General features: G+C 40.7%; 1 protein-coding gene across 5 annotated transcripts in view; it reads right to left on the bottom strand.

Moving 5' to 3' along the window:
* Nucleotides 1-12,284, bottom strand: part of Lpp (LIM domain containing preferred translocation partner in lipoma) — a 589,358-nt gene that overhangs the window by 297,876 nt on the left and 279,198 nt on the right. For all 5 annotated transcript variants that reach the window (XM_060370146.1, XM_060370150.1, XM_060370149.1 and 2 more), the window contains one exon: nucleotides 11,506-11,631. In XM_060370146.1, coding sequence (XP_060226129.1) covers nucleotides 11,506-11,631 — 126 coding nt within the window. The remainder of the gene's footprint in view (nucleotides 1-11,505; nucleotides 11,632-12,284) is intronic.

The following is a 12,284-nucleotide window of genomic DNA, read 5'->3' as shown; positions in this document are numbered from 1 at the left end:
GAAAAGATGGTGAGTGTATGTGCTAAGTAGCTGAAGAGGCAAAGATGGGCAATCTGTGTCAGGAAAGCACCTAGCATCCCAAACAGCAACTAACATGTAACATCTTTGCTATTTTCCCATGTGCAGCATACATCAAAATGGAATTAGAAAAGGTTCCTGTCACCATGTAAATGGCTCACAGTGTAACTTTGAGAAATTTAAGGAATATAAAATATTGTATTCTTCAAATAATAGAAACAGTCCGTCCTTTTACCCACTCTAAACCATATCTGATTTTCACTTGTATGATGTTATTGAACTTACTGCCCACTATCTACATATGCAAAAATCCAGCCAGGATTCATTTTTTTTTTTTTTTTTGGTACATGAAGCCTAGAGGATGTACCTATAAAATATTCATAGGCTTATATACGTAAATAAGGTTTACTTCTACTTGAAGGGCACAAAAGTGGCATAAGGATTATGGAAGTTATCAGTCACGTTCCGGTTGGATTTAAATGCCAGTCCACAAGATGAAACCCACACATGGCACGACCACTGGGTTAAGACACACCATAGCTAGACAGATCACTGCCTCTAGGAGAGAACCTATAACGATTATTCTGATAAACAGATACAGTACTAAAGCAGCTCCTAATGACTCCTCATTATATCTGTAGATTAATGCATCTTTCAACCCTTCTCAGAGAAGCTTCCATTTATTAGATAATAATCAGAACAGATCCTACAACAGGTAAAAAATGCAGAGAATAAGACTGTAGAATGTCCTCCACAAATGAAAGACATATCACCCATTCTTCGAAAGGCTCAGCAATCATCAAAGAGGAAGGAGCAGGAAGGGTATAAGAACCAGAGGCAGTAGGTGGCCACAGGGTAAGTGTCTTTTAGACACTGCAGGGAAGCTGAAAACATGAGCTCACAGGAGTTGTGCCAGCACACACAAGACTTGTGCAAGCTGGAGTCAGACCAAATCCCATCAGGGAGAGGAGAGCTAGCCACGAAGCTCCTTCCCTAGCTGAGGAGCTATTGATAACTATTAGCAGCTGGAGAATAAGGATCAGTTTTCTCTGAGAGTGTAGCCACTGATAAGTCTACCATGTTTCCGTAGACAAGAGAATTTAGGCAGCATAAAGCAGTCTTGAAGGAGGGAGGAAGACAAAATGTTCAGTGGGAAGGAGAAGGAGAAATCTGGGAACACTTGAGGAGGGATGTGAATGTGATCAACACACATGAAATTCTCACAGAACTAATAAAAAGCATGACAAGAAATGTACATAAGTAATGTACTTTGTAATGGCATACACATACCCTGTCCCCACACACAACATACTGCCAAAACTAGGTCAAAGTATCAGAAATAAAATTCAATAATGGAAGGAGACCAAAAGCAGATATTCCTACAACTGTATGGTGCTGCAGAAACACAATTCATATGTAGTTTATATGTTTCTGGCAAGGAAAGACCTCAGCAGGTCATCTGGCAATTAAGTATCAGTCTCCTGTCAATGATTCCAAGAAATCCATCATGTTAGTAGCTGTTTTGGAATTACAATGCAGTGGTCTCTTGTAAAGGCAACAAGGGGACACACATACATACACACACATACACACACACACACACATAAAATTTTACATTTATTTCTCTTTTCATTCCAACAATAAGAGACTAGGTATAATATTTAATTATAGATCATGGCAGACTGTCTTCTCAAAATGTCCAGCACTTTCAAATGACAAAAGTTAATGTTAAGGAAAACCGGAGAGTCCGTATCAATCAGTGGTTGCCGTTCAGCTGCCCTTGTAAAACCTCCATTCACCTGGGGTATATTTTTATACTGCAATTACATGTTCATTTTAGAAAAGTCCAAAACAGATGCAACTGTGACTCACTAATCCCACTTCAACCTGGGGCAGGATTTTTAGCATATTTCTAAAGGGCAGCTGCCTAGATTAGATGGCAACTTCAATTTGTTTATCGGACAAAGATGAGTTTGAATGTTTCTTTTGTGCTGAGACAAATGACAGTCTTGATCTTGCCTTGGGGTCTTCTGGAATTTATCACAATCCTTTTTTTAATGCAAACTTAAGGGATTTTTATCATCTCTATTGACACAGTCGTGCATACTCTGTGAGGTAAAATTTTGGAGGTTTTACTTTTCATTTGAGTAATTTGTGATTCAATATAATAAAGCCCAACTCAACTTTCCTTCTATGGTACTAAACCTGAACAGTTTACACAAATGAGCAGAAAGCTTCTCCTCCATTCACATATAAAAACAAAAACTAAAAGCACAATGTATAATGAGGCAACAGCAGTATGCGTCTAATTTGGTCTTTTATTTCAACGCAAAATCAGCTCATTAGTTCTATGAGAAAATAGGTATGTGCAAGTGACAAAACATAGCTAACTCAAATTTCATATTAGAAATGGGTGCATCGACTGGATGAAATGTTTATTTTTCCTGGTAAATTTCTTACAGCATGAAACGGACTTTAGCAGTTCAACCCTAATGGGTTATTTTGTGTGGTGAGCCAACCAGTTATTCACTATGTTCGATAATGATATGTAAGGCTGATGACTGAACATCTCTAATCATCAGTCTACAAGCCATCATTATACTTTACTTTGGCTCTAAACCAAATAAAGAGACGGGTGTCAAAATGGACACAACAATGACCATAGATACGGAGATTCCAGAGATACAGCCTTTTCTTTTAAAACACAAAAATGTTACTTACTTTCCGTGGTTATGCCTAATACTCTTACATGAAAAGGCACAATTGGATTTGCTTTGAATTGCTTATTTGTTGTTTTAAAAAGGAAGGGGGGAAAAAAGAGGCAAAGAAAAGGACTATGGTGATTCTGAGCAAGGGTACTACCAAAATAGACATTTAAACAGTGGGAGAGGAAGAAAGAAGTACAGAAACCCATCCTGACAAGAGTGCTCTTTAATTTTGCAAATGTGCTGTGTGCTTCTGCATGGACATAGGGCTAATTATTTCTGCTAAGATGCTGTTGTGAAATAGAAACACTCAGGAAAGAGGTAGCTTTGTATATTTCCTTTTAAACCGATGGCTGGACTGAGTGATTCAGTGTAATGGAACACTTATTCTGGGCCAAGGACTAACAAGGTCCAGCAAGCAAATCACATCAAAAAGCAGCCACTGGGACCAAGGCTGAGGGTTCGCAGCAGAAACAGCACCTCCTGGGCTTCAGGTGAGTGGGTGCTCTCTGCTGAGCCCCACCCCCTCGCCGTCAGAGGAGAGGCTTACACTGAATACTTTAAACTAACATTTGTGTTTGCAGGGGTGCAATGCAAGGTAGACTGCCGGTGGGGGTGGGGAGACTAAATTTCCATACCGTTGAATTGCTACATTTCATAGCGTTCACAATGAGTTCTAACAGCTAAGTGTGACTATGTTGATCAAATATGAGATAAACATGAAAATCTTTTTTAAAAAGAAAGAAGTGTTATAGAGGTGCAATTATATACAGTCTAAAAATTAATTACCCATCATCAAACCCATAGCGTGCAACCATGAGTCAGCTAACCACTTGTCCGCCCCCACTTCATTGTTATTTAACTTTAGGTCTTTTGACAGGTACAGACTAGTTAAAAATAATCCAGATCCTCTAAACATGGGCACTACAAAACATATATCTGTTTGATTCTACAGATATGTTATATAGATTTTCCACATCTTTTTTTATTTTATTCCAGTTAATATCTTCCACATGACATTTCTAAAGTATTTCATCTTTCACTGCATTCTCAAAGGCAGCTATAGTAAAAAGCCTCTGTCAATATTCAGACATATCCACTCTTAAGAAATGTGTGCCTATATGCTTCACAAGAAAATGAAGGAAGAACTATAGGGATATGGTACTACCACAACCCCTGCTTCAACAGAGAATGCCCCAATTATATCCCAGTTCTCAAGAAGGTACAAATCCCCCTCCTCCCAAAAGTAAAATCCTTTGTCTGCAAAGGACAGTGTGCCTCCTCATACAGTATAAGCACACTGCAGCTTTCAGCTACCATGTAGACAGCATGTGTAGGTTGCAATGAAAATATGAACTATGAAGCTTTTAATTGCTAATACATTGCTCGTGCAGCTGCTCCTGAATTTTGCATGCTAGAACATGGGAGTCCAAGAGAAGAGACGACCCATGACGCCACAATGCTCCGCCCGGTTACAGCACCTAACACCTCAGGCCACATGAATTGCCAATAAGCATCCTTCAGGGCAAAGTGTACACCCCTGAAAGGATTTCTCAGGTTGCATAGTAGGCTGCTGCTCTATGAAATGAACCCGGTGTGGGAGTGCTGAGGTTGCAGTTAAAACTGTATCCCTATAAGCACACAGCATGTATGTATACAACTGCCAAAGAGACTTAAGAAGTTTCAGCAGCTTTCTGCCCTTGAAAGGATGAGGTGATGATTTTCAGGAGAAGCAGTCTTCAGAAGGAGTCAGCCCAAGCTTCAAAACCCTGCCTTTGAAAGCAAACCCTAGGGATGTGCTAAAGACCTTTAAATACAGCAAAGAAAGCAATCCCAGACTGGTGCTAGAGGCCAGTTCATTTCAGGGAAGTTCTCTCAGGGTGTGTAACCCATGGCAGCAAAAAGGCACTGTTCTTGCTTTGCCGACTTGGAGACAAAGAAGCCAATGGTAGACATATTATAACTTTGGCCTGTAAATGCTCTCTAACTGTTTCCTGTTAGTTGACAAGGGAAAATGTACTTGTGTTCTCTGAATGGATGCCTCATATAATTATTCACTTTGATATCCATCTTCCACCATGTATCTATCAATTCTCTGACACCCGATGAATAGTCAACAATTCAATTAAATTCTGACACCGTGTAACTTCAAGCACTACAGACCCTACAGTCCCACAGACTGTGCACAATCACATGTCAATTACAAGTCCTGAACACCAGCTTGTTTGTACTTTTGCATGATGTGGCTCCAACTTGTTGGTCCTAGCAAATTATTGAGTTGGATCATTTGCTAGAGTGGCTCAAGGAAATCAGGGAAACATCTCCTTGCACTGGGCAATGAATTACAGAGGCCATGATAAAGGAGACAGATGAAAATATACATGCAGAGGAGTTCTGAGCTAGGTCTAAAAAGGCCCAAGTTCAGAAGCTTCTGTCCCTGCACAGCTAAGGACAGCCATCTCCCGGGCACACGGATACCTTCACTGAGTAGGAAGGTCCCTGAATGCAGTCTTTGGAGATTATCATAGTTTTCATCAAAGGCATAATCTAGTCCTCAGTTCCTCTCCTTACCTAAGAAGATGGGACATGGAGCTGAAAACTGCAGACTTTAAATTACAGCCCTGTCTTTTCTGTGAGTCCCACCAAGCATTCACCAGTAGTCACCTCATAATGAGAAATAGTCCTACCACGGATGGGATGATGAGAGCTCCAGAGTAGGAACTATGCATCAGAGTGGAGAGAAAATGGCATTAAAACAAACACCATTCCTCTGTCTTACAGCCTTCGTCATTTTTTAGTTTACAGGACATGAGGAGAACTGGGAGTGTTTGTGCTCTCCATAAACTCCTTTCCAGTCTCTCTTTCCTTCCCATCTTGTCCTTCTTCCTCAATGACAAATAAGTCATTTTATAATTTTGCAATATTACACTCATCTAAATGACAATATTGAAATCCCTTTGAGTCTTTTCAAATGCATTGCGATTGAAAAAAGTCACCAAATGTTCAGTTACAGTAGAATATTAATATAATCCAACAAAAATATATCCTTGTAACCTAAATGTCATCTCCAACCCTAACAAACTGTGTGGGAAGAAAAGACAGACTCATAATAAAACTTAAGAGGTGAAAGTTAGCACTGATTCTGTCAAGAGAATGAAAAAATAATCATAAATACACAACTGACACTCATCTTCTGGAAGACACACATCAGCATGAAGCTAGAGTCCAAGTTGCAACTGTCTTGACCAAGGACATCTAACAGATAGGATTGGGCAATGGAAGGATAGCATACTATTTTATGTTTTCTGCTTATCTTTGCAATATCTTGTTGCTACACCTAATCCTTTGATAAATTACCAGGACACTGAAAGAAAGGTGCCATAAAAATAGAATTTTGGAAATACAATGAAGATATTAACGGGAGCTATGCTTGCTGGCTGCCATTACAAAGAAATGCTCTGTTATGGGTCAGAAAAAAAAATCGTTACTCAACCAGCTACTCAGTATGCCTTCTACAGCCATGGTCTTACCGTTTGTGGACAAAACCTCTTTACCTATAAGTTGCAAATTTAGCTGCATGAGCTATGGGCCACTTAAGCCCTGATACTCTATTATCATCTTGGGCCTGCAGTTCATCTAGAATCCCTTCCAATTTCTTGTGTCTATTCTTCTACAACTATTCTCTAGTATACATTATGAAATGTTTGCAAGTTTTAGTTTTGAACATTAAGATGTTTAATTGTATACTTTCATGCAGTGTCATGTATGTGTGTATATACACATTAAATCATTCATGTAGCTAATGTAATAATACCTTTACTAAAGGATTACATCTAAACCCACCTCAGCCAGAAACACTGCTCCTCTCCCTACTACAATGTTCTTCTTTAAGGGTAGAGCCTTCAACAATAAGAGTGCTACTGGGTCCTAATCTCATTTGATTTGTTTTTAATCTGGCAGTCTCCTTCATACCCCATATACTTTATATTGCTGTTAGAAATAACCTATGATTCAAATAAGGCGTTCACTTCCATCACTGTTGTAATTTCTAAAATCCACTGTTCTTCCAAGGACAGATGCAGTCAAGAGCATACATGGTGGTCTGTGCACCAGGGTCCTCCCTGACTCTGAACAGCCAAAGTTAACATCCTGTTTGATATTTTCACAAAATGTCTCTGAAGAGTTTATTCACATAGTGAGGCACTTGGCCCATAGAGACCACAGCAAGGTCCTTTTCTGTGTTGCTCTCAATTACTTTTCCATCTCTCTGATATAAAAGTTTACAAATTCTGTAGAGCAAGGGCATAGTGACACTTGCCTTTATATTTATAATATACAGAGTTAAGCCATATATTAGTCATATAATACAGGATAACCATACTAAAATCCACAGACCCAGAGACGCTAAATAACAAGGAGGACCCTAGGGAGGATGCTTAATTCTCATTCAGAAGGGCAAATAGAATAGAAACAGTGGAAGAAAAGGAACAGGACAGGAGCTTAACAATAGTATCCTCTGAAAGATTCCTCCCAGCAGGGGATCAAAGAAGATGTTAGGACTCACATTCAAACTCTGGGCATAGTGCAGGGAGTCTTATGGAAAAGAGGGGAGATAGAAGGACCCAGAGGGAACAGGAGCCCTATAAGGAGACCAACAAAGCCAACAAATGTGGGCAGGGGGTCATGCAGAAACTGATGCACCAACCAAGCACCATGAACAGAGAGGACCTAGACCTCCTGCTCAGATATAGCCGGAAGGCAGCTCAGTGTACATGTGGGTACCCCAGTAAGGGGAGCAGGGGCTGTCTCTGACATGGACTCTGTTGCCTGCTCTTTGATCTCTTCTCCCTGGTGGCATGGCCTTGCCAGGCCACAGAGAAAGAGGATGTAGGCAGTCCTAATGAGCCTTGATAGGCAAGAGTAAGACAAAAGGGGAGGAGGGGGTCCTCCTTCTGAGGTCTAAGAAAGGTGGATGAGGGGAAGCAGGAGGGAGGGTGGGACCAGAAAGAGACAGGGAGGGGGCTACAATTGAGATATAAAGTGAATAAATTATTAGAAATAAATTTATATATAAAAATAAAATATTATATTTAAAAAGGATAAAAATGTAAGAACTAACATTGAAGATGGGAGATACTTTTTTGAAAAAAGGGTAATTAATACTTTGGCAAAATTCGCCAAGAGCAGAAGCACTTTCCAAGTTGTTATGTGAATGGGCTCCCTGTGACCTCTCCCTGCGCAAACATTACACAGTGTGCAGCATTTTATGGACGGCATGAGTCAGAGCAGCCACAGAAAGGTAAGGCAGAGACAGACTGGGAAAACACAACGAATCTGGAGAGTGCAGAACTGTAGACCTAGTAGCCCTACTTGAGGCGGTCAGCTGACTCAGCAGGATTTGAATTTGAAATTTTGTTTGCCTCGAAAATAGAAAATACCAACGTTTAGATAGGAAAGTCTGTTCTTCGAAGACATTTCAGGTGCCTTTTAACCACAGCACAACATTATCTGCTCTTGGCACATATTTACATATTTAAGTGTGTGATTATTGTTCTCACAGCATATAATTATGTTAGTCAATAAATACTGACATATCTACCTCAGTTTCACGGAGTGAAGAAAATACAGAAGGATGAGCTGGGACTCCTAATTAGCTCCTGCTTTCCTAAATTAGAATAATCGAAAGGAACAGGCTAGACCAAGCTTGATAATGGAGCAGCCACACCAAAAGTAGACTTCAACCTAATTATGAAATTATTTAAGTTAGAGGTCATCCTAGCTATTATTTTAACCATGAACAATTTGCTTTTTTTTTTATAGGAAAACGATTCTTAAGGAACAATGTCACTTATATGACTGATTTCATGATTTTTTTCCAACAGTAAAACAATTAAAAATAAAGAACAAAGTCTTTCTTTTGGGTTTAGAACATACAGTTAAGCAAAAGTGTAAGCCTTGGGTCCAGCTGTATTCACACAGTTGTCAAAAACATATGTCATTACTGGCTGAGCCTTGATTGCTCTGTCCATGAAGAAAGTGCACTATCTGTGTCTCAGAGGTAAGTTGCCTACACCTTGTTCAAGTGAGAAGCTGTTTGTACATGCTTCGTGATCTGTAAGCTGCTGTCCACACTGTCAGTGATTATGAGTTTGTTTGTACAGTAAGACTGTTCGAATAGTAAGACCACTGCTGAATAAACCGATCAAAATGCACGATTTGATGGGAAGCATGTGTAGACAGAGACCTAAAGAAGACAGGCCACATCAAGGAGAAACCTTCCAGCAGGGTCTTTCTATGCAATGCATCTTTGGAGGTTCTCTCATAATGCTCTGCTGGGGCTTTGTGCTCTCCCTGTCTGTCTATCTCTGTCCCCACCCCCTCCTCTCTCTCTCTTTCTTCCTCCTTTTAACTACATACTTTGCATATGTATTATGACTTTTAGTGTTGTGTTTTTAATGGGTTTATGGGATTCCTGTGTGTGCAATGTGTGTCTCTGTGTCTATGTGTTCCTTGTGCTTTTTCTTCTATTTGTTTGTTTATTTTGTCCTATTCTGGCTTGTCTGCTTATGCTTTATCATACAACGTTTTAATATTATTCTTTAGGTATCTGTCTGCTCTCTAAGGGAGGGGGAAGGATATAGATTCAGATGGGAGGAGAGGTGGGGAGGATCTCGTTAGGAGAGGGAAAATTATAATCAAAATATTAAAAGAAAAATATTCTTTTAATTTTCTTCTATTTTTTTTCAATAGAAGAAAAATAGAGGGGAAAGAAAGAAGCCCTCAGGAGTGAAAAACAAAGACTAAACAAAAACTCTGCTTAAAAGAGAGCACAGAAGCATTTTGCAGAATGTGGCCGAGTCTAGTGGGAAGAAATAGACTTGCGATCCTGAGAAACTAGGTATATGGCACTTATTTGACTGGCTAGAATTATGGAATTAATTAAGGTCGTATGATAAGGTAAGTATTATTTCTAAGAGGTGGTTCAGTCTCTCCCCCTGCATCTTTTCAGAGTTGGTCTTGTTTCATCAGTTTCTGTTCAGAATGAATTTTAGCTTTTCCCTGTTGGAGACCCTTCAAGGACTTTCTACTTTCTATAACTGATAAGCTAAGATCTCAGTTTAACAGCAAAACTCATCCATGGCCTCAAAGCCACTACACACCCTTGGTGGAGTGGCTTCCCACCTCCTCAGTTGCTTGCAGGTCCCACCCAGGCCTGGGACTCAGGCTGCTCTCTCCATTTCTTCCAGTGTCAAAATACCACCCAGCCTCCCACTGGATTCACAAGCCTTTGTGTAAGACTGTTCAGATTCTGTCAGTCTAAAAAATTATCCTTCTCTTCCTGTGTCCCTGTCATAGCAGCTACAGTTTGTCTCATACCATGACAGGATCTACTGCCCAACTTCTACAGAGGCTTTTGACTCTGCTTCTAACAACACACTTTCCTTTTCCTCTGGGGTCCCCACAAACGACTCCATACCTGCTCTACATACAAAGCTCAGCCAATGAATAAGGAATGAAGTACATGTGCACTGTGGCAAGTGATGGAGCCAACACAGATACACATGAGTTTGTCTTTTGTCTGTTTTGCCTTTGTCCCCAACCCAACTCCCAATCTCATATGCGTAGGAAAGGTAATAGGGATGTGTCAAAAAAAGACACATCAATCTTAGATGAAGATAGCAGTGAATGATTGACAGCACAGGAGCAGGAACACTGACAATACGGCTCCTGTTCACCAATACAAGTGAGCTACACGTTGATGTATGCACTGTCAATTAGAAAAGAAAAAGCAGATTAGGGTCAAACAGTGACAAAAGGACCTGCCTAACGTTGACATCGAGAATCCTATTAATTGTTTTCCCGAGGACACAGAACTCCTGCTATAGATCTGACCCTTTCAGTACTTAGCCAGGTCGGGGATACTTCGTAGTGATAAAATACCAGCTTCAGAAACAAAGACTGACATGAAAATGCAGAAACATATCCAAGCTCTCAGGTAAGCCAAATTAGGAACAGGATAAACTAACACAGTCAGGATTCTGGTGCCTGTAACCCATTCACAAATTTCAAAGGGTAGGGCGTGGTGGCAAAGGCCTTTAATCCCCCGCTCTTGAGAGACTGCCCTATGAGTTCAAAGGCAGCCTCGCTTATATAGTGAGTGCCAGGCCTAGCCAAGACCTAGTCTCAAAAAGAAGGAGAAAAGGAGGGAGGGAGAGATGACAGAAAAATGTGGAAATCTCACTGTTAACAGTCTCATGTCCTTTGTAGCACTTGTGATGGCTACTAATGGCAACAACATATACAGAAGCTTCCTCAACATGTAGCATAAGAAACTCCATTACAAAAGAGAGCTCCTCCCCAGAGCTTTATACAGGTATGCGTGCTAAATCATGTATGTATAGATTGCAACAGTTCGTCACCAGATATCCACAGAGAGGGTTCAGAAAAAGGGCATGGCAATGAAACAAGCTGCCCTGTCCTATAACACCTCAGCGAAGCATCCTGGTGTCATTTTGAAGTTTAAGGAGTGACCACTAGTTCACTAGCACGAGCTGATAGTTTCCTATTCTTAGACTGGTGGGGTATGACTATAATGGATGCACTTGGGACAGGGTAACAGAGGGCTGGGACTTCATTCATGGGGCACGTCAGATTAGGAGGTGGGGCCTTTCTACACTGGCTTGAAGAGGGTGCAGAAAAGAATGAAAGGCTCTAAGAAACGACTTCATTTTCCAGATAGAGTGGGGATCACGGCAGAAGTGAGGCTGTGGGGAGAACCAACCTGTGAGGGCCGAGGCTTGTAGGGAGAGCTGCACTCCAGATCAGCCAAGATGCTGGTCAAAGAATCGATCTCTGCATCCAGGCTGGAACGCCTTTCCTCCAGGGTCTTGCCTCCAGGATTTCCCTGCTAAAAACATGCACATTCAAATTCAATAAACCTCCACAGGAAACATCATGATTTCAAATTTCTTATGCTATAATTTTCTCTTTTCTCCTTTTTTCTGCATGTCTTTTTTTTTTTTAAGTTCTTATCAAATCTTAATAAGGTGTGCAGGAAGAAAATTACCACTTTTTGACAGATAAGCAAACAGAAAAAAAAATCTTGAAATGTTTTTCTCTAAAGTCAGTATACTTAGACATTTTGATGAAGATTTAGAGAAAAGAAATTAATGCCCCAACGCCTGCACTTTAGGATAGGAACAAACGAGGCCATCTGCACTGAGAAATCATTCATAGTGCTTTACTTGGAGAAGCGATGGTTAAGGAGGGGAGACTGTGTTACATTAGAAACATCAATACTTGGCACCATGAAGCATGAATCTCTTCGCCTCTGGTCAGTGGTAGTAGGGGCATGTACATGGGAAGGGAGGGTGAGCACAGCTTGTAAGTCATGGAGCAGGAAGAGGTAACGTAGGACCCTGGCCACTAAGGAGCACAGGATGCAGGCGTAGCGAGTCTGAGGGAGGGAGCCAGGGAGCAACAGCACTCATCCACTCATGGTCCATGGTACCACCTCTCAGAACTAGTAAGAGAAGGGGGAGCAACTGTACTGTTGCAGGC

Source organism: Meriones unguiculatus, chromosome 17, assembly GCF_030254825.1.
Source record: "Meriones unguiculatus strain TT.TT164.6M chromosome 17, Bangor_MerUng_6.1, whole genome shotgun sequence".
NCBI lineage: Eukaryota > Metazoa > Chordata > Mammalia > Rodentia > Muridae > Meriones > Meriones unguiculatus.
This window is presented reverse-complemented; position numbering and strand designations above follow the sequence as displayed.